Source organism: Salvelinus namaycush, chromosome 11 (genome assembly GCF_016432855.1).
Source record: "Salvelinus namaycush isolate Seneca chromosome 11, SaNama_1.0, whole genome shotgun sequence".
NCBI classification, from domain to species: Eukaryota; Metazoa; Chordata; class Actinopteri; order Salmoniformes; family Salmonidae; genus Salvelinus; species Salvelinus namaycush.
Window position 1 is genome coordinate 23911618 of NC_052317.1, and position 22956 is coordinate 23934573.

Consider the following 22956-nt stretch of genomic DNA (forward strand, 5'->3'; position numbering starts at 1 on the left):
AGGGAGTACCAGATCAATGTAGCTATATACAGGGAGTACCAGTACCAGATCAATGTGGAGCTATATTTAGGGAGTACCAGATCAATGTGGAGCTATATATAGGGAGTACCAGTACCAGATCAATGTGGAGCTATATACAGGGAGTACCAGATCAATGTGGAGCTATATACAGGGAGTACCAGATCAATGTGAGGCTATATACAGGGAGTACCAGATCAATGTGAGGCTATATACAGGGAGTACCAGATCAATGTGAGGCTATATACAGGGAGTACCAGATCAATGTGAGGCTATATACAGGGAGTACCAGATCAATGTGAGGCTATATACAGGGAGTACCAGATCACTGTGGAGCTATATACAGAGAGTACCAGATCACTGTGGAGCTATATACATTTACATTTACATTTAAGTCATTTAGCAGACGCTCTTATCCAGAGCGACTTACAAATTGGTGCATTCACCTTATGATATCCAGTGGAACAACCACTTTACAATAGTGCATCTAACTCTTTTAAGGGGGGGGTTAGAAGGATTACTTTATCCTATCCTAGGTATTCCTTAAAGAGGTGGGGTTTCAGGTGTCTCCGGAAGGTGGTGATTGACTCCGCTGACCTGGCGTCGTGAGGGAGTTTGTTCCACCATTGGGGTGCCAGAGCAGCGAACAGTTTTGACTGGGCTGAGCGGGAACTGTACTTCCTCAGAGGTAGGGAGGCGAGCAGGCCAGAGGTGGATGAACGCAGTGCCCTTGTTTGGGTGTAGGGCCTGATCAGAGCCTGAAGGTACGGAGGTGCCGTTCCCCTCACAGCTCCGTAGGCAAGCACCATGGTCTTGTAGCGGATGCGAGCTTCAACCGGAAGCCAGTGGAGAGAGCGGAGGAGCGGGGTGACGTGAGAGAACTTGGGAAGGTTGAACACCAGACGGGCTGCGGCGTTCTGGATGAGTTGTAGGGGTTTAATGGCACAGGCAGGGAGCCCAGCCAACAGCGAGTTGCAGTAATCCAGACGGGAGATGACAAGTGCCTGGATTAGGACCTGCGCCGCTTCCTGTGTGAGGCAGGGTCGTACTCTGCGAATGTTGTAGAGCATGAACCTACATAACATCCCTGCAGTCTCCGATATACAGGGAGTACCAGTACCAGACCAATGTGGAGCTACATACAGGGAGTACCAGATCACTGTGGAGCTATATACAGGAAGTACCAGATCACTATGGAGCTATATACAGGGAGTACCAGTACCAGACCAATGTGGAGCTATATACAGGGAGTACCAGATCAATGTGCAGGGGTATAAGATATTTGAGGTAGATATGTATGTGAAGGCAGGGTAAAGTGATTGGCCACGGTGTTCTGACAACTGTGTGGTAACAGACTGAACAATTAATGAAGTACTATCCTCATACTACTGAAGCGATGTAATGGTAATTTAGCAACTGACAAAGCAAGGCTGAACTACGACACAAAGAGCATACAATCTGAGGGAGTAAAACGGCACAACATTTTATTTCACAAGCTGTTGTTCCTTATACATAGCTCTCTCACTCGCACAACACCGCTGTCAGCAAAAACTGTTTCATGTTGAGATTTATGTACTAGTGGCACTCTTACAATATCATTAGCTAAGTAAAAAAAAATTTTTTTTACTAAAGCTATTGCACAGTTGATTTCTGTTGCTAAATTTGTGATGTAATGAAGGATACGTCCCAAATGGCACATTACTTCTTTCGTAGTGCACTATTTCTGACCAGGCCCCATAGGGCTCATGTCAAAAGTAGTGCACTGTAAAGGGAATAGGGTGCCCTTTGGTACACAAAAGAGCAGGAACACAGGACCAGATTTACATTATGAGGGAGAAAACCATGAGACTGAAATGTAAATAATCAAATAATAACAAAACTATTAAGTTGATGATAAACATTGTCAATTAGCTAAACATGGTGGCTCAGAATGTGTGATTAAGGAGTTCAGGTAGCCGGAGTGCCAGTCTGTGTGCCATCATGCAAACTCATTGTAACAAATGCCAAACGAGCAGTGGAGTTGGCAAGAACACAAACAGATCTGGGATGTGGCTTGAGTTCAGGTGCAATCAAATCCAGTTCTGTAGATAGACTGTCTGCAAATAAGAAAATACTGGAAAACCATTTTAAAATGACACATTCACAGACCAGTGAGGCCACACGTTTGATATTTTTGCCATTCAAACAAATCTGTTTCACTTCAATCAGTGATGATGACAATCCTGGACGGCTTCGGTCCAAGAGGCACCTCTTATTTTACCAACCCATTTAACAGCCTACTATAATCACTGAATAAATGCATCTTGTACTACATCATGTGGTAGTCATGCATAGGACTGCACAACAAAATATGCAGTAGCTTGCTTGAGTGCCAGTCTGTTTGTGCCATCATGCCAACTCCTTGTCACTCATTGAGGGGATTTGATTCATCTGGCCCTGGTAGGCGTGTTTTGCACCGGGTGAAAGTTGATTGCATTCGTTTTGGAGCCAGATGCCGCGTTCAAAGCCCAAGGCGAAGTCGGCTCGGAACAAAAGTGACGTAACTAAGCACGTGGAGTGATGAGTTGGATTCTGTTTTCAAATGCAAAAAGTGCCTGCTTTTGATAAACAACGCTTTAAAAAAAATCAGCCTTTCCAATGAAAACTAGTCTGAAAATTCAAACATTTTATAGAAAAGAGATGCTGACATGACCAAGTGGCGCAGATTACTGTTTGATTTGAGAAGGGTGCTCCTCCCCCACCGCTTTTTCCCTTTCACGTCATGGGCCATGGACCGGTACCCACGGCTCAGCATAATGGAATCCACCCGCTGTCATGTTGTTTGGCTTGATAAAGACCAATGGAGTTGGCTCGAGCACAAACAGATCTGGGAGCAGGCTAGCCGTCGCCCTCTAAGACATCCCGGATGTAAATGATACGTGAGAATTACAACTAAATCAGTATTTGAGATTTATGCAAACCCCTATAGATTAAAGCAACAATACTTCAGTCAATGAAACCTAAGAGATCCAACTGATTTAACTGCACAGGATGAAGAACTAGTAGAAATGAAAATAGCACCTCATAACATTAAAAAGGTTAATAAAATATGCAGCAGTAAGACACCATTAAGCCAAATGGGCCACTTTGAATATATCGGAATATATTACATTTAATTTGCACCAGATGTGAGATTTATTGTGAAAGGAAAGTTATGCTCACTTAAAACCGTGGGCTTCTTCTACACTTGTCTTCATGGCTTTAGACATGTCACGATAACTATTCAATATGGGATGTAAGATGTTCAATGTGGCTGTTACTGTATCAATATTAATGAGCATCATTTTGTTATACATTGGCAAAACACAAAGTATATCTAAAAGTCTCTACAGAAGCCTTTACTACTGAAATAAAACTGGCTTGTCTCATGTACTGAGCTACATAGATCCTTTTTTAGCATTTGTCTGGGGAAGAGCAGGAATTTAGTCAACTGTGCTGCCTGCCAAGTGATTCCTGCAGACAATTACGCTCCAAATGTTTTAGAGGCCAACATCAACTCTCTTCATCTAAAAACAAAAACAGACACCGGTACTTTGTGACATCATACTATCCCCCCCAAACACATCACAACAATCTCTTCTTTTAGTTTTCTATGCAGTTTGTTGTTTTGGAAGCAGACATTAATGCCATGATCACTGACCACACAAGCATGTTACAGCTATTGCATTTGAATGCTCTTAATGAGATTCCACTTACGAAAGTACCATGTGGTAACAAACAGGACTGGTCTATGTATCCCTGTAACAGGTTTTCAATATTGACTAATGGCACTGCTAAAATATTTGAAGATACACTTGACCAATTAATATTGCTCGTAAACTCTACAGCTAACGGTAAACTCTACAGCTAACGGTAAACTCTACAGCTAACGGTAAACTCTATATCTAAACAGCAATTTCAGAACGTCTTACTTTCTAAGACTCAGTTATGAATATTACACACAAATGAAGTGCCTATTGAAATGGTGAAGACGATCAACCTCCCCCCCCAAAACATGGATTGTTTACACAGGTTATTCCAATGGTACAACATAATGTGTCGGAGTGGGCTTCTTAACATCCTGTACAAAAGCTGCAATGGGATTTTGGCTAAAAAGTGTTACACAACAAAATAAACTGTAACAGCTATTGGTTTTAAAAGGTGCATGACAGAGCCACAAGAACTCACTGTACTGTAGCCTCATTGTATTGTACGAAGCAGAGCTCAGTTAATCAGCAGTAGACTGTCCTGGACCTGTAGACTTCTTCAAGGTGTGGCTCTGCCAAAATGACAGCTATATAGCTTGGCCTGCTGTACATCTGAGCAGGTTAGATAGGTAGAAAGCAGATGTGTGGCATTTCAGAACACAAGACTCCATGAAATGCTGATCATCAACATCATCATATTCTAAGGCTACACCATCTACGTGGGACAGACTTGTTCTGAACTGAAAATTAGCCACACTACATTTACCCCTCCCCCCCCATACCTCCTGTTCGACACTGTGCTATTTATCTTCAGCAGCAATTTGATTAATCATTTGATGAATAAACGGATCAAAATAAGCCCAACAACAAAGCAGAGAGTAGTCCTTCACATTTTCTGTACATGGGCAAGATTGAAATCCACCACACACACTGTGACACATGTATGTATTATGGTATGTATATTCAGACCATGTAGACCAGACTGTGCCCACATTTGGAGTGTCAAAAGAATATAGGAATTGACACAAAGAGAAAGTGGTCGGGAGGGGGGGGGGGTCCTCGATCAATCTTCTCCCCTCCCTGCCTGAGGGTCAGGGTATGTGACTGACCAGGGATCAGCTCTTAAGATGGGCTCAATTAGCAGATGGGCCAGGCAGGTGGCTCAGAGGTGACTCTGGACCTGTTTTTAAATTTGCACACAAGGAAAAGACAAAAAAAAAAAAGACATTTAGGTAATTTAGCAGACGCTTTTATGTACAGCGACTTAGTTACAGAGAATTAAAAGACAAAAGTACATGTGCAGTGAAGGGTAAAAAAATAACTAAAATAGGCTTCTAAAGCCCCTCCCCTTTCAGATATTTATAGAAAAAAATAAAGACTAGTAATATCCAAAAATGATAATGAATAGTTGCGAATAACACTAGGGAGTGGTTTCCCGGAAACAGATTTAGCCTAGGACTATAAAGCTATTTCTATGGAGATTCTCCATTGAGTCTAGGACAAGGCTTTAATCTGTGCCCGGAAAAACCGTCCCTGAAAGAGGAAACCAAAAGAAAACATAGGATAAAAGTAAATGAGGGAAAACTAACCTGTCCTGGCTGGGCTCACTTCTCCTGCAGCAGCGCGGGTATGTTGATGTTCCATCCGATGGCCTGCCGGTCGAAGCCACAGCTGAACAGGTTACAGGAAGAGTTATCCTCACACCAGGCTGAGCAGCACACCATGCGCCGGTGGCCCTGTGAATAATAACAATACATTTCATTTATATAAACACACTTTTCATTGAAAAACCATCACAAGAAACAAAGGTCATAGACAACAAGGAACACAACTCTGTGAAGCAACAGTAACATTAGTACCACTACCTAACCTGACTGATTATATACACAGAGTACAAAACATTAAGGACACATGCTCTTTCCATGACATAGACTGACCAGATGAAAGCTATGATCCCTTATTGATGCCACTTGTTAAATCCACTTCAAATCAGTGTAGATGAAGGGGAGGCAACTAGTTAAAGAAGGATTTTTAAGCCTTGATAATTTGAGACATGGAGGGTGAATGGCCAACACAAAAGACTGAAATGCCTTTGAACAGGGTATGGTAGTAGGTGCCAGACACATCGGTTTGTGTGTGTCAAGAACTACAACGCTGCTGGGTTTTTCACGCTCAACAGTTTCCCGTGTGTATCAAGAATGGTCCACCACCCAAAGGACATCCATCCGACTTGACACAACTGTGGGAAGCATTGGAGTCAACATGGGCCAGCATCCCTGTGGAACACTTGACACCTTGTAGAGTCCATGCCCCGACGAATTGAGGCTGTTCTGAAGGCAAAAAGGGGTGCAACTCAGTATTAGAAAGGTGTTCGTATTGTTTTGTACACTCAGTCTATATATAGAATGGTTTATTTCAAATTCGACATTAGAAAGTATCAATGGAAGCCGATGCTGAATTATTTGACACAATTCATATAAATACACTACGCACAAGAAAATAGTAAACACAATAAAAACTAAAATACATATCCTTTGGAAAACCCATCAGGGCTAAGGGTAAGACAGAAGTGGCAGTCCATATCGCACTGGTTGAACAGCCTAGTCATGACTGGTACTGGTGGAGCAGCCTAGTCATGTCTGGTACTGGTGGAGCAGCCTAGTCATGTCTGGTACTGGTGGAGCAGCCTAGTCATGTCTGGTACTGGTGGAGCAGCCTAGTCATGACTGGTACTGGTGGAGCAGCCTAGTCATGACTGGTACTGGTGGAGCAGCCTAGTCATGACTGGTACTGGTGGAGCAGCCTAGTCATGACTGGTACTGGTGGAGCAGCCTAGTCATGACTGGTACTGGTGGAGCAGCCTAGTCATGTCTGGTACTGGTGGAGCAGCCTAGTCATGACTGGTACTGGTGGAGCAGCCTAGTCATGTCTGGTACTGGTGGAGCAGCCTAGTCATGTCTGGTACTGGTGGAGCAGCCTAGTCATGACTGGTACTGGTGGAGCAGCCTAGTCATGACTGGTACTGGTGGAGCAGCCTAGTCATGACTGGTACTGGTGGAGCAGCCTAGTCATGACTGGTACTGGTGGAGCAGCCTAGTCATGACTGGTACTGGTGGAGCAGCCTAGTCATGACTGGTACTGGTGGAGCAGCCTAGTCATGACTGGTACTGGTGGAGCAGCCTAGTCATGACTGGTACTGGTGGAGCAGCCTAGTCATGTCTGGTACTGGTGGAGCAGCCTAGTCATGTCTGGTACTGGTGGAGCAGCCTAGTCATGACTGGTACTGGTGGAGCAGCCTAGACATGACTGGTACTGGTGGAGCAGCCTAGACATGACTGGTACTGGTGGAGCAGCCTAGACATGACTGGTACTGGTGGAGCAGCCTAGTCATGACTGGTACTGGTGGAGCAGCCTAGTCATGTCTGGTACTGGTGGAGCAGCCTAGTCATGTCTGGTACTGGTGGAGCAGCCTAGTCATGTCTGGTACTGGTGGAGCAGCCTAGTCATGTCTGGTACTGGTGGAGCAGCCTAGTCATGTCTGGTACTGGTGGAGCAGCCTAGTCATGTCTGGTACTGGTGGAGCAGCCTAGTCATGTCTGGTACTGGTGGAGCAGCCTAGTCATGTCTGGTACTGGTGGAGCAGCCTAGTCATGTCTGGTACTGGTTGAGCAGGCTAGTCATGTCTGGTACTGGTTGAGCAGCCTAGTCATGACTGGTACTGGTTGAACAGCCTAGTCATGACTGGTACTGGTTGAGCAGCCTAGTCATGACTGGTACTGGTTGAGCAGCCTAGTCATGACTGGTACTGGTTGAGCAGCCTAGTCATGACTGGTACTGGTTGAGCAGCCTAGTCATGACTGGTACTGGTTGAGCAGCCTAGTCATGACTGGTACTGGTGGAGCAGCCTAGTCATGACTGGTACTGGTGGAGCAGCCTAGTCATGACTGGTACTGGTGGAGCAGCCTAGTCATGACTGGTACTGGTGGAGCAGCCTAGTCATGACTGGTACTGGTGGAGCAGCCTAGTCATGACTGGTACTGGTGGAGCAGCCTAGTCATGACTGGTACTGGTGGAGCAGCCTAGTCATGACTGGTACTGGTGGAGCAGCCTAGTCATGACTGGTACTGGTTGAGCAGCCTAGTCATGACTGGTACTGGTTGAGCAGCCTAGTCATGAGAGGTAATATGGAAATAGGTTGTGATTACAGTCCAGTGTTAGCCCCACTGTTTGGTGCTGGTTACCTGTCTGTTGCTGCGTGGGAGTCGAGCCAGCCGCACTCCTGACATGTCAAACAGCCGGACTTGACGATTGTCGTGAGGAAGAGCAATGATTCTTTGGTTCACTGACACACTTATCCTGTGAGGAGTTAAACATATAATCAATGAATTACATTTCCTAACACAACATTGATTCTTAACATCCCTCTTAAAATCAATCTTTTATTAGTACGACACGCTTATCCTGTAAAAAGTCACCCCTTTTTAATGTATCTTCTAATCCCAGCTCTTTCTTTTTCCAAATCACACACATACTCTACCTAATAAGAGGTTTCCAGAATAAATTGTGTGCGACAGTGCCCCCTCACCTATTGACGGCAGAGTCTGTGCGGATGGTAGCTATGGGTGACCTCATGTTCTTGAGGTCCCAGACCTTGACGGTGCGGTCGTCACTCCCAGACACCACGTTGTCCCCCACAGTGAACACTGCTGACGTCACCGTGCTGGACACATACAACATGGTGGAAAAGAGTTAGTCATTAACCCGCTTTTCTTGTGGTTTGGGGTTTAGGCCAGGTTACTGTAAAGCACTTTGTTGACAACTGTTGCTGTAAAAAGAGTTTTATGCACCAGCGAAACACTGATGTTGTCCTTTCCAGGAAGCATAACAAGTAGCATTCTAGGGACCAAGGCCTTATTAGCAGGACTGTACATTTGCAGTCAAATAAATACCTAGATATTTACAACACACATGATGTCTGGGTGGGAAAATGACGAGGCCTGAAGGTCACCAGCCCCTTCATTCTCTTGACTGACTCATGTACCACAGTATCATTTGTTCTGGATGCTATTGGCTGATTATCTGTGCCCTCACCCACTACTGTGGGCAGACCAAATCTAGCCCCTGTAATCTGAATGGACACATAGCTTATTAATGCTAATTGATGGATAATTAATGCCACATTACGGGTGGCGATATGCTTTCTGCATGAATTTTGTAGGGGTGCTACTGACTGTGTGTCCCTGGATAAAGTGGATGGAGGGGATCACTGAAGTCACACAGATGGAAAGTGTGTGTGTGTGTGTGTGTGTGTGTGTGTGTGTGACAGAGACTCACTCAGTGTGTCCCTGGAATACATTGACAGAGTGGATGGAGGGGTCTCTGAAGTCCCACAGACGGAAGGTGGTGTCTCTGGACGAGGTGACCACCAGACGTTGGGTGGGGTGGGTGCAGCAGTGGGTCAGCTCCTGGTCGTGGCCTGTGGACACAGACACAGCTCAGAGGTAAGCCAGAGTCACTTGGAATAGGACATAGAGTCTAGAACAGTTACATAACCCTCATAATTCATTGGCAACGTAATCCAAAACAGCACTTATGACACATAACAACCAATGCAATGCCCACTACATACACAGAAACAATACATTACGGTTTTTCTGTTTAGTTTTTACTGTGTGTGTGTGTGTTCCTCCTTCATGTGGTGTTATTCCTCTACGTTGATGTTGTAACGTACGAAAAGTGGGGGGAAATGGACGTACCAGTGAGTGAGTGGACGAGCTCAGAGGTCTCCACATCGTACAGGTTGGCAGCCCGGTCCCAAGAGGCTGTGACCACCTGCTTGCCCCCCACCAGCCAGTCTGCAGCAATGACCACCCCCTGGTGGCTCCTGAGGGTAGTGGAAGAGACGCGGATGGAGGGACACTCGTTAGGGCCGTCACCGTCCCCGTCAGCCTCGTCCTTATCTGAGAAGTCTATGTCGTCGTCACAGGGCGTCTGCTGTGAAAACAGAGACAGACATCACACATGCGCACACACAAACACCAGCATATAGGACCTAGACATCTGTAGATGCAGTGGGTTATAAGATACATGGTTTTGAGAAGCTTACAGTGATGTCGGCTACAGGCTGTGGGGTGGGCAGCTGCACCGTGTACCTCCAGATATGGGCTGTCTGGTCACCAGACGCTGTGGACAGAGCAGAGATAGAGGCCTCAAAAACACCTCACAACACCCCAAACCAATAGACATCTGAAGATACATGGGACTCCGTGTTTTTCAGACAATTGTGGCCATTCAGCAAGAGATCCTTACCTGTAAGAGCCATCTGTTCCGTGGGATGGAACTTGATAGAGTTAACTGGAAAGAGACCAACAATGTTTTTGATGAATAGCCTCCACAATAACACTTTGGGCCTGTCCCAAAAAGCACCCTATTCCCGACACAATGCAATACTTTTAACCAGGGCCCCACAGTGCCATTTAGGACGCACAACATGAATAATTTAGGACGAATACATTCCTTCATACACATTGCATGGATCAGAAAGAAGAGAACATTTTACCTGATCCTGCATGACCTAGATACTTCAGGAGGCATTTTCCAGTCTCGATGCTCCATAGCATAGCACTGTGATCTGTATGGAGAGACATTTGGTGTACACACATTCAGCTTTCAGGCCACACCCCCTTCATACATCACTGTAATCATTGTTTACATCCAAAATGGCAGCCTATTCCCTACACCTACAAAGTGCACGAAATAGGGAATATCGTGCCATTCGGGATTTAACTCATGAGTCATTCAGTTCATACTGTAATCATTGCCAAATTACATTTGCCCCCTCTTAGCACAATAAGCACTCCGGTCTGAAAGCAATCCCTAATTACCAGACCTTATGATTGCTTTATCACAACCTTAACACACACCTGTTGACAGTTAAATTAATTGAATATCAAACCAAAGTCTGCAGTGCATTTTAAAGAGCCATCAGGCTGAACATTACAAATGACCAGTTTAAAATGTGACTCACTAACACGATTGTTTGTCTTGGGCCAGGAGGAAAATAAGGCCAGTAGTCAAGACATTGGGATGCAGGGGAGTCATGCACCCCAAAAATCTGAGGGGAAATCTGAGGGGGCACAAAGTACGCATGGATGGCTGGGGGGTGGTCCAAAAGTTGGAGTTTTACATTTTTCAAACACCTGAAAAAGATTTTTCCTGCAATCTAGAGCCATAATCATTATCTTTACTTCAGTAAATTTAGTAATTGCTTGCTTTTCTAAAAGTTGACCAACCAAGCCAGCAGGCATGCCAGCTAAGACAGTTATACAAGCTACTCTAACTTGATTGACAGCCTGAAAAGGCTTGGTAGCTAGTTATGAGGTTGGGAACCTATATAGCTGGCTAGCTAAAGACAACTTCATACAATTGGTAGGTGGCTAGTAGTATACTACAGAACAAAAAAAAAATATATATATATATTTTTTTTTTTAAACAGGCCAAATCTGAGGGGGCGCATTCCCCTGTGCCCCCCATGGGCATGACGCCTGTTAGAATGTTCTGTAGCTATGGTTGCAAAATTACGGTAACCTCTCAAAATATCCAGGTTTTTCAGAAGTCCTGGTGGGAGGATTCTCCTACAACTGGGATTTCTGGAAAACCAGGACATTTGGGGAAAGTTACTAGAATTTTGCAACCCTATCAGGAGGGCATTGGAATGCACTGTAGTTGTCTACCTGCTGACGCTGTGCCCAGCACCATGGGCTGTATCCTGGTGACACTCAGGTCCCATATACCATCCCTGTGGCCTACATACTCCTTGACCAGCTGGCACACGGCTCTGGACGTGGTGGCTTTAAAACTGGAGACGATCTGAAGGGCAGGCAGCAGAGACAAGAGATTTGGTTTACACACAGCTGATTGAATGAAGAGGAGGAAGCATAACAGAAGCAGGGGAGGAAGCAGGGAGGGACAGCAGAACTGGGAGGGTAGGTGGGTGTCATAGGGTCATTAGGGCTCCAGACAGTCAGCATGATACCTCTGCAATGGCTAAGAAGCTTGGGTTGTTTTACACTGCATCCCATATGGCACCCTATTCCGTGGTAAAAAGTAGTGCACTAAATAGGGAAAAGGGTGCCATTTGGAACACAACCGTCATCATTATTTATTTATTCACATCACCTTAGTATCATGTTGGACAACAATTATTATGCTGCATTAATCAAAACTGATTTTAAATGCAAAGCTGTGAAAGAAAGAGGGGATAAAGAATATGAACCTATATAAAGGTTAAATAAAACAAAAATACTTTAAATAATAATAGTCAAATGATTATCATCAGTCAGTATTCATGTTTACATCTAAAATGGAGATAAAACAAGTTGGACTTCTGGGAGGGGCAGGTGTTTGAAACAAACCACTAAATAAGTTCCCACTGTAAAAGCAAGAGGGGACAAATAAGCAGGTCAGATATCTCACCAAAATAATTCAACAACATTCAAAAATAGGGTTGCAGAATTACAGTACATTTTCAAATTCCCAGGTTTTCCAAAAATTCCAGTTGGAAGATTCCCAGAATCAGGAGGGAATAAGCAGGAATTCCAAAATCCTACTACCGGATTTTTGGGAAAACCAGAATATTGCAACCAAATACAAAAAACATAAAATCATACTTCAGAAAAATATGGAAATTAAGAGTGGAAAAAAAATCAACACTATGCATAAACTTATAATAGACATATAGGCCTAGTTAGCATAATAACATCATGGAAGACTAAAATGCTATCCACAACTTTGATGAGTTGCAGTTTATTTTCAGTGATTGCTGAGCCAGGGGTTGGTTGGTTGTAAGCACAGAGCAGGCCTGCAGCAGCAGCCTATCCACACATAACAGCAGCAGCTCTGGATCTCTCTGGGCAGCACAGATAAAACATCTGCAGATACAGTATCTGAGGGTGTGTCTCAAATGGCACCCTATATAATGCACTTCTTTTTACCGGAACTATCTGGGACACAGCCTGAGGCTGTGGTGCGAGATGCATGCAATGGCGCAATAAAATAATTACTATCAAATCATTTCAGAAAAAAATTCAGGAATGACATAGATAGAATTGAATGGTTTTCTAAATGTTACCAGGTCTGATTTAATACAGTGTCCTATGAAAGACAAAGAGCCACATTAAGTTTAAAGTGTGCATAGACTGTGGTATAAGATAAATGAAGAGCTATCAACAGGAAGTAGTGAATGATGGCCACAAGAGAGATGGCACTGCCGTTTATACTCTTAAACAGCTGTTAAGGGTTACAGAACTAGTTTAAATAGAACACTGGCATTAGGGTTGCAAAGGGTCGGAAGTGTTCCAGAAATTTTCCATGGGAAGTTAAGCCCTGGAATTTGGGGAAATTTGCTTAAATATTTTTTTTTAAATGCTTATAACAGTGAACCTTTTTTGTGGTATACAAATAAGGCAATTCTAGGTCTTCTGGCATATTTTGGTTAAACTATCCCCAATTCAATGGAATTGCAACCCTCTGCAGGCACAGTGCATTCTTCCATCACATGTACAGCTGATTCTCAAGATCTTGCACACTAATGAGATGCTATTGAGCCCACACTACTACACTGTCTGAGCCAAGGTGGGGCGAAAATATTTTATATATGTTGATGAATGTCTTGATCGAGCCGTGTATGCAACTGGTTCACCTCTGGTGCTCACAGGCAATGTGTATTGGAAGAGATTTCTGAATGCTCGTCGCCCAGCATACACCCCTCCAACCAGACATGCTTTTTCTACTCATTTGCTGGATGCAGAGTTCAAGTGAAGGTCAAACAAATCATAGAGAAAGCAGACTATTGCAATCATCGCTGATGAGTGGTCAAATGTTCGTGGGCAAGGAATAATTAACTACATCATCTCCACCCCTCAACCAGTATTCTACAAGAGCACAGACACAACAGACACACCGGTCTCTACATTGCAGATGAGCTGAAGGCAGTCATCAATAACCTTTGACCACAGAAGGTATTTGCACAGGTGACAGACAACACTGCGAACATGAAGGCTGCTTGGTCTAAAGTGGAGGAGTCCTACCCTCACATCACACCCATTGGCTGTGCTCATGCATTGAATCTGCTCCTCAAGGACATCATGGCACTGAAAACAATGGATACACTCTACAAGAGACACAAGGAAATTGTTAGGTATGTGAAAGGTCATCAAATTATAGCAGCAATCTACCTCACCAAGCAAAGTGAGAAGAATAAGAACACCACATTGAAGCTGTCCAGCAACACCCGTTGGGGTGGTTTTGTCATCAGGAGACTGTCAAACATGGAGGGGAAGGAGTCTCTCCAAGAAATGGCCACATCACAGTCTGCCGATATGGACAGCCCCATCAAGAGGATCCTGCTAAATGATGTATTTTGGGAGAGAGCGATAAGCAGCCTGAAACCTATAGCAATTGCCATTGCACGGATTGAGGGAGACAATGCCACCCTGTCTGATGTTCAGACTCTGCTTGCAGAAGTAAGAGAAGCAATCCATACTGCCCTGCCCACCACACTGTTGCGCCAAGCAGAGGAAACTGCAGTTCTGAAATACATCAAAAAGCGTGAAGACTTCTGCCTGAAGCCCATACACGCCACAGCGTACTTGTTAGACCCCAAGTATGCTGTCTGGTGCAGAGATCAACAAGGCCTATGGTGTCATCACAACCGTGTCTCACCGCCTTGGCCTGGATGAGGGCAAGGTTCTTGGCAGTCTGGCGAAGTACACTTCCAAGCAAGGGCTTTGGGATGGAGATGCAATATGGCAGTTGTGCCAACATATCTCATCAGCCACCTGGTGGAAGGGACTTTATGGATCTGAGGCTCTTTCCCGTTGCCTCCATCATCCTCCAAATCCCACCTCAGAGCGCAACTGGTCCTTGTTTGGGAAGACACACCAAAGCACGCAACAGGCTGACCAATACAAGGGTTGAAAAGTTGGTGGCCTGAAAAGTTGGTGGCCATCCGGGCAAATTTGAGGCTTTTTGAGCCTGACAACGAGCCATCCTCAACAAGGTTGGAAAGTGACAGTGAAGATGAGGACTCAGAGTCTGATGTTCAAGAGGTGGACATTGAGGAGGTCCAGGCAGAAGACATGGAAGCCTGAGAGGAAGACAACTAAAGCTTTAGTTTCTCGACTATCATTTTACGTATGTTGAAAACGTTTTGGGAGATGCGATGGATCATTGGGGATCATTCAATATTCCCTTTTGTTTTTCAGTGAAATCATCCCATGTGAAGAGTTAACTAATTTAATTAAAGTTATATTTGTAACTAAATTGTTTTCTTTATTTATATTGGAAGGATTTAATCATTTCCAATTATGTCTACTTATGATAAGGTAAAAGGTTTACGTTTGTCTCCATGTGATATAGTAAATATATTCAATACAAAAATCTACATTTAAATGGTATTAATATTAATTTGCATACATTTCCATTAATTCCCACGGAAAGTTTCCACCTCTGAATATTCCCCAAAATGTGCAACCCTAACTGGTGTAACATGCTACATTTAACCAATAGGAAGTGTGTTAGATAACACAAAGCTGGTTAAATATCTAATGCACCCAGCAGTTTATGGGATATAGCCTATTCTGACAGTGCATGGTCTGCAATGTGCATATCAAATTGTTGCTCGTTTTACATCAGTGAACATCATCATTTCAAGAAAGGATTAGTGTTTGCTTGAAGTCTTCAAGTGCCATTTCTGAAAATTATATACACTACCTTTCAAGTTTGTGGTCACTTAGAAATGTCCTTGTTTTCCATGAAAACATACATGAAATGAGTTGCAATATGAATAGGAAATATAGTCAAGACATTGACAAGGTTATAAATAATGATTATTAATTTAAATAATAATTGTGTCCTTCAAACTTTGCTTTTGTCAAAGAATCCTCCATTTGCAGCAATTATAGCCTTGCAGACCTTTGGCATTCTAGTTGTCAATTTGTTGAGGTAATCTGAAGAGATTCCACCCCATGCTTCCTGAAGCACCTCCCACAAGTTGGATTGGCACTTAATTCGTACCATACGGTCAAGCTGCTCCCACAACAGCAATAGGGTTGAGATCCGGTGACTGTGCTGGCCACTCCATTAGACAGAATACCAGCTGACTGCTTCTTCACTAAATAGTTCTTTCATAGTTTGGAGCTGTGGTTTGGGTGATTGTCCTGTTGTAGGAGGAAATTGGCTCCAATTAAGCTCCGTCCACAGGGTATGGCATGGCGTTGCAAAATGGTGCCTTCCTTCCTTCAAGATCCCTTTTACCCTGCACAAATCTCCCACTTGACCACCACCAAAGCACCCCCAGACAATCACATTTCCTTCACCATACTTGACAGATGGCGTCAAGCACTACAGCATCTTTTCATTTTTTGTGTGTGTTTTGCGGGTACCATTTATTTAAGCTGCCAGTTGAGGACTTGTAAGGCGTCTGTTTCTCAAACTAGACACTCTAATGTACTTGTCCTCTTGCTCAGTTGTGCACCGGGGCCTCCCACTTCTTTCTATTCTGGTTGGAGCCAGTTTGCGCTGTTCTGTGAAGGGAGTAGTACACAGCGTTGTATGAGATCTTCAGTTTCTCGCATGGAATAGCCTTCCTTTCTCAGAACAAGAATAGACTGATGAGTTTCAGAAGAAAGTCTTTGTTTCTGGCCATTTTGAGCCTGTAATCGAACCCACAAATCTCCAGATACTCAAGTAGTCTAAAGAAGGCCAGTTTAATTGCTTCTTTAAAATCAGGACAACAGTTTTCAGCTGTGCTAACATAATTGCAAAAGGGTTTTCTAACGATCAATTAGCCTTTTAAAATTATAAACTTGGATTAGCTAACACAACGTGCCATTGGAACACAGGAGTGATGGTTGCTAATAATGGGCCTCCGTACGCCTATGTAGATATTCCACTAAAAAGCAGCCGTTTCCAGCTACAATAGTCATTTACAACATTAACAATGTCTACACGTTTTTTCTGATCAATTTCATGTTATTTTAAAATGGACAGAAAATGTGCTTTTCTTTGAAAAACAAGGACATTTCTAAGTGACCCCAAACTTTTGAACGGTAGCGTAGATCATCAAGTTAACATCGAATGGAAGTATGAAAAGAAGCATACATTGAACAGAGCAAGGAATTATCCTAACTTATTGTTAGCAATGTGTGTTAATCGGGTAGTTTTTTATGGTAAGATTGCTTTTTTAGCTGCAGTCAGAGTCACACAAAGGGTTGATGTTCAATGAGGTAAAACCAAGCTCATCCTAACAAACCACCACACTGTTGCCATGATAGCAGCTACTTCGAAGAAGAGTCTACTTGCAGTAACTGTGATATGGTGTTTTTTTTTCTTCCTACTAAATGACAAAAATGTAAAGATAGAAAGAGCATAACGTCATCTGTCATTGCACTGACTCCCTCTGTGAAACAAAGGAAAGCCCACAACTGCCATTTCAACTCAAACCATTGTCATTAAGACATTGAAGCTCAAGGCATTTCACAGAGATCTTGTCAGCCTAAGTGCGTGACAGCCTGGAAATCCAATGTGCTTCCATTCTAGTGAGTGAAGAAACAAAAAAACAAAGTTTGTATGGTAAATTGCTTAGAAAGCTTTTGTTAGTGAGAAATATCAATTAGTGTCTTTAATATGTCTCACTGTAAATTAGTCTATAAAACAACAAGTCATACATTTCAATCACCAAGTGCCTTGGAGATGGTGCATCAGCCCCATGGCTGGGCTGCTCATGCATAATGGCGGGGGGACACGGGGGAAATGAAGAACCTGTTACCCATGAGTCTCCACCCCACAACTCCACAATGTTCCCCACATTGAAGGTGGGAAGAGGTCCACCACCTACTTTGCCATGGAAAGAATGTGAGCGCTATGGCACAGGTGAAAAATAGAAATAGATTTACCGCTGACCATACGACCACTTTCATATCTCTTTTTCAATTAACATTTAGTACAAACCGAAACCAACTGTATTTTAATGAATATACCCTTAGATACACTTCCTAAAAAATGAATACAATTTTGGTATAAGATTGTTTTTTTTTATGGAACAGTGGACTGTGTCCCTTCTAAGTCATCCCTTCGCTGAAATTATTATTATTATTATTATAGCAAACAACTAGGTTGTAAGTTACTCAACAATATTATTTTTTAAATGACATATCATCATGCAAGTCAGAGAAAGATAAGAGATTTTACCTTGCTTGTAGATGCCTTATAAGTTGTCTTCAGTTTTTGAGAAAGTTGACTTGTGCTATGACTTGCTGTGAGTTAAGAGGAGAGAGCACATTATGAGAACAGAATAAGAAGCCAGTGAAGTCTCTAATCAACATATTGTGGGTCTATGTCATTTACTCCATTTGGCATTAAGTCCCTTCACAGCAGTATTAACGTGTTGAACAGAAATAATGCTAAACTATCTAACATGTCAAACAAAATTCTGCTGTCTCAAACCTTTCGCTTTAAGTGCCCCCTTAGTCAAGTCTCCCCCGTCGATGGTTTGTCCTTCAGCTGTCAAACGATCGTTCAGGGTTTCAATCTCTCTACGCACTGCAAATGAATAGAACTCACATTGAGGGATACTGACAGCAATGGGATTATCAAGCAGATATCAATCAAAACATTTTCACATATGGTTACTGCTGTACACAGGGTGAAATCATATTAAGTGACATCCACGCCAATGATGGCTATGCACATTCACCTATAGGAATGTTATCCACCAATGTGTGTGCTGTACTTACACTCAATGTTTTCAATGTAGAGGTTTTCAAACTCCCTCTCAATCTGGCCAAAGAGGTCCAAAAGATTGCTCCTCAAAGACAATGGTAGTTTGGAATCCTGCATATGCATAAATTGTAATATTAAGATTTTAGGGGAAAATAGGGAAGAGATAACAGAATAATTCACCCTTTGGTTTATAATGAGACCAAGAACACAAACCCAAAAAGGGTGGGCCTGGTTCTAGTGCAATAATAGCAAACTATTTAGCATAATATTCCTGCTAGGACACTGAAAAATGAATCATTTACTAGTGCTAAGGGAAATGTAACCCAATAGGAAACGAGGCTATTAATACAACCAAACATTCAATGGTGAAAACAGGGAAGCTAACACCGACAACTAAATATCAACTGTGTTACCACTACACAAGGACAATAAGTGTTGAGACAAAATGGTCCCCGACTCTCTGTGTTACAAACCAGATGGAAAAATCTACCCAAGACATTCCTTTTAACATAGAAATGCTTATTCTACCAGAGCACTGATGTGAGCTGAATGGCCTAGTGCCACAAGAGCACAGTCTGTCCAGGGCCAAACACATACAGGCCCTTTGTACCCTTGCTTGCAGGTCCAGCTTTTTTTCTAAGGAGTTCAGTAGAGATGCTCTTTGCATTCATAGGCTAACAGTAACAAGTCATGATGCAGCTGGAGAAAGGATAAGTACCAGTACACCACAATGCACAAAGTAACAGCAAAGCAGGCTGGGGTGGTGTAGTTTAAAGAGTAGGCTATCGTACATGGGGGAATTTGATGGAACCTGTATAGCATAGAGAAATTTGCAATACTGAAACAGATTTTCTGGATAGGAGCACAGGGCATGTTGAATCAAGCTTCCTGTGGATTTAATAGAGCTGAGACATTTGGCAAGGGGAATGGAAATGCATTGTGCGTGAACGAACCTAGGAAGAGAAAACACTAGAACATTACAACTAAACTACTTAGTACGCTATTGAGAAGGTACTCTACATTCTGACACAGTGTTTCTAAACACCCAACTTACCTCAGGTTTCAAATAGTGATGCAGATTATCAGCAGACTTAGACTACTCAAAGTAGCCAGAGTAAAAACAAAAAAGTTGCATTAAGTTCTTTGCCCCATGTCCCAAATAATTTAAGAGTAAGTGTGTATTGTTGCTCTGAAGTAACAACACATGCTACCACCATTATAGCAGAGAAGACCTGAAAACATACTCTATGAAAAAGGCATACTCAAAAAGACAAGTGGCATTCTACAGTGATCCCTTTCTCAGTAAACTGTTCAATTGGCATCCCCTTATTTACCAGACAGAAATTATCTTAATGTTTGTAAAAAATTTAAAAAAAATTGTGGAAAATCTAGCTAACAGTGTGATGCAAGTACAGGAACTAAGATCATTGAATGAACAATAACTAAATTAACTAACTACCTGGTTTACAACAACTGTCTACTAAGTATATTTATTACATCTCATGTAGCCTAATCCATAACTACAAATACTCCCCCACCATCAACTGAATATATTATGTTCTTCTAACTGCATCCATATACTTTATCTCACATGATTGATTTAACTAAGTGATGTTGAACTAGATTAGCTTGAGTCCATTTGTGTCAAATGGACTGGGAGAGAAGCGCATGCATCGATTCTAATGGCTGAACAGCACCTCACATTCTCATGCTCTCTAAACTGATGAATCACAGTGTAATTGGCTTAGGTCTACTTAACTAGTGAGCCTAACGGTGCAAACCACAGTGCCATAAGTGCACCCAAGGTAAGAACCTAACAAACAACCACAGACATTTGTGGATTGCCTCATTCTATACCATTTATGCAATCATCGTGGCTAGTGTTCAGATAGGCAAACATTTCTCTAGTTATGGTGACAACATTCAGCTGGACAAAAGCTCCACTTGTTCTCAGGCTCTCCCCAGCCCCGTCCACACCTGTCCCTCCAACATCTCCCTCTGTAAACCTGTGCGCTCCTGCTCGGTGCTGTTGGTCCGACGGATGGACAGGCTGTGGGACTTGCGCTTCTGCTTAGCCTGGCGGGAAGATGCACTGCTTCCACTTTCGACAGGCATCTCTCTTCAGACCCCCAACTTTCCTATGTGAAACTGTAAAGGAGGAAGCAGAGTACATGGTTAAAATGATTAGCTACATTAGTCTGAAGCTATTCCTGAAGTCTTTACACAAGGCCCGAGCCATACTTACTAAGAAATAGTAAGTGTCTTTCTGAGTCAGTATGGACAAATATTGTTGTATATTCTGTCGCCTCCTCCTCTCTGGTATAGCTACACAAGACCCCATGTTGGGCGGTGGTAGGTGGAGGTGTTCAAGTACACAAATAACACGCTGACAGACAGTATTGCTCACATTCTCCTTCACATCTGAACAGCTCCCAGGGGAACCAAGGCATTGTTATTAATTTAGGGACATCTTGAGTATGTCTGACATTCATGCATGTCAGTCACCATAAAACAGACGTAATATCTGAAATTCTAAATTAACTTCATGTTAATATGATATGTGATGTCAGCATGACAAGCTTGGTATCATTTTGCCCTTGGAACGAGTGTGAAAGACTGATGTCACCAAAGAAAACGTTCAACGAATGTGAAACAATACATAACTACTAATTACTGCAAGCTAACAACTTCTGTTGTAGGCACCATTACTGTCAAGCCACCCTGCCTGATCCCTAACGTTAGTTAGTTGGCTAGCTAACCAAATTAGCTAGCTAACGACGACAGCTGTCAAACATATCTAGCTAGCTATCCAATGCTAATTACCAAAGCTGACAAAAAAAGTATTGATGTTACTTTCGTGACAGGACGAGGTATGTGAACTAACAAGCTAGCTACTTGTTTTGCACAAACTATACACACAAATAGGCAATGAGGTGCCAGGTCAGCTATTACGAAGCTAACTAACGTTAGCTAAGGTAGATAGTCACTGAGCATGTATAGCTAACAAACTGGCTAAATTTACGTAACTCGCTAGGAAAGAAACGTGAGCATACTTACATACAATACTAGAAATCCAGGTATTTGTTCCAAGTTGCTCTGAAATTTATTCTGCGACAGACCATTTTGCCATTTTCTAAGTGAAAAGTAACGTTACTGGGATCCTTGTTGACTTCTCCCCATCAAAGATGGTGGATAAATTAAGATCACCCAGGCCATTTACCGTTGAAAACAAACGTTCAGTTCCGGTCAACTTAACTGGGTGTGTCTCCCATAGACGCCAATGCAATACAACGGCGTCTGGCCTACTTAGTTCACTGATCCCCATTGAAACAAAACCGAAACCAAAACACAGACAAACACAAAACAGCAAGTGGGGTGTCTCGCTTCCTCTCCCGTCTCTGTCAAACAGATAGCTAGCCAGCAGCTTGACAGTCGTCTAGTTACCACAGCCACAAATTCATAGACCATGCCTATTTCCACAATTCATATTCTGAAAATGTGATTTTAACCTAACCCATACTGATAACCTTATGCCTAACCTTACATTAAAACTAAAAAGCAAATTTTAGTTTTCATGAATTATTACGATATTTTGACTTTGTGGCTATGCTATCTAGTGGAAAGCTGACTGGTTTGACTGGCCTCAGACAGGAAGACGAAGAAAGAGGCCCAACAAACGCGGAAAATCTGTCTCCCAACAAACGCGGAAAATCTGTCTCCCTCCAGCAGGTGGCCTTGTTTCGCCCAACAGGCAAGGAGTTTTTGTGAGGAAGTCAATGAGTGTCTTATTTGTTACGTGAGATTTATTTAACCGAATATAAATTGTGTAATGTTTAAATTGTTACGAGTGTACTGATATACGTAGGACCACGTGACATCCTGGCAAATTCAAGAAAATACATTTTATATCGGAGTTTTCTCGAGATGGCTATGCATACTCATGTTATGAGGTTAGTAGCATAGCATCTCTCTCCATTGAATACAGGCAGTTGAAGTTGAACAACCCTCATCGAATATTCAAAAATGGATCACAATAATAAGATGTATCCACCAATTCAAAGAAAGCATAGGCGGCAGCAAGACAGCTGTACCACTTTGTGGACAACGACTCCCGCTGTTAGGGCAGAGACATGTATCTTGTCAGTATATCCATCATCTTTGCTGGCCTTCTTGTTTCATCCAGGCCACCAAAGGAAATTATGCCTAATTCCGGGTGCCATTCTCCATTCTAGCAGAGGAAGAGGCAAAGCGAGAGGTTTCACTCTCGTCAAAATCTGTCAAAAATAAGCACAGTGGGTTTCTATGGGCTTATTTTTGAACCCCCATTGTGGTAGTTATATTACGCTGGCCCAGGTTGAACTGGGCAGTGTCCCGTCACATCATCTGGCGAAAGGGGGAAGGAAGGAGAAACCTTCTCAAATAGAACAGTAAT

General features: G+C 42.9%; 1 protein-coding gene across 2 annotated transcripts; it reads right to left on the reverse strand.

The window, feature by feature from the left end:
* Positions 1–1477: 1477 nt before the first annotated feature.
* On the reverse strand, positions 1478–21703 carry LOC120055936 (WD repeat-containing protein 37-like). 2 transcript variants are annotated; one of them, XM_039004002.1, is made up of 15 exons: positions 21582–21703; positions 20502–20672; positions 18539–18635; positions 18249–18344; positions 17994–18058; positions 11477–11612; positions 10303–10374; positions 10053–10097; positions 9850–9926; positions 9500–9734; positions 9078–9219; positions 8329–8463; positions 7985–8099; positions 5333–5479; positions 1478–4923 (listed from the first exon to the last, which is right to left on the reverse strand). In XM_039004002.1, the coding sequence occupies exons 2-14, from the start codon at positions 20637–20639 to the stop codon at positions 5348–5350; spliced, it is 1485 nt and encodes a 494-aa protein (XP_038859930.1). In that variant the 5' UTR covers positions 20640–20672; positions 21582–21703; the 3' UTR covers positions 1478–4923; positions 5333–5347. The 2 variants fall into 2 exon arrangements, with proteins under 2 accessions (XP_038859930.1, XP_038859929.1); XM_039004001.1 differs by having other exon boundaries at positions 9500–9737.
* Positions 21704–22956: the final 1253 nt, after the last annotated feature.

Coding starts and splice junctions, on each gene's coding strand:
- LOC120055936 (XM_039004001.1), bottom strand. CDS start 20,639: ATGCCTGTCGAAAGTGGAAGCAGTGCATCTTCCCGCCAGGCTAAGCAG. Junction 8,464..9,077: donor GTATTCCAGGGACACACTGA/GTGAGTCTCTGT, acceptor GTATGTGTCCAG/CACGGTGACGTCAGCAGTGT. Junction 8,100..8,328: donor ACAGACTCTGCCGTCAATAG/GTGAGGGGGCAC, acceptor AACTCCTCACAG/GATAAGTGTGTCAGTGAACC.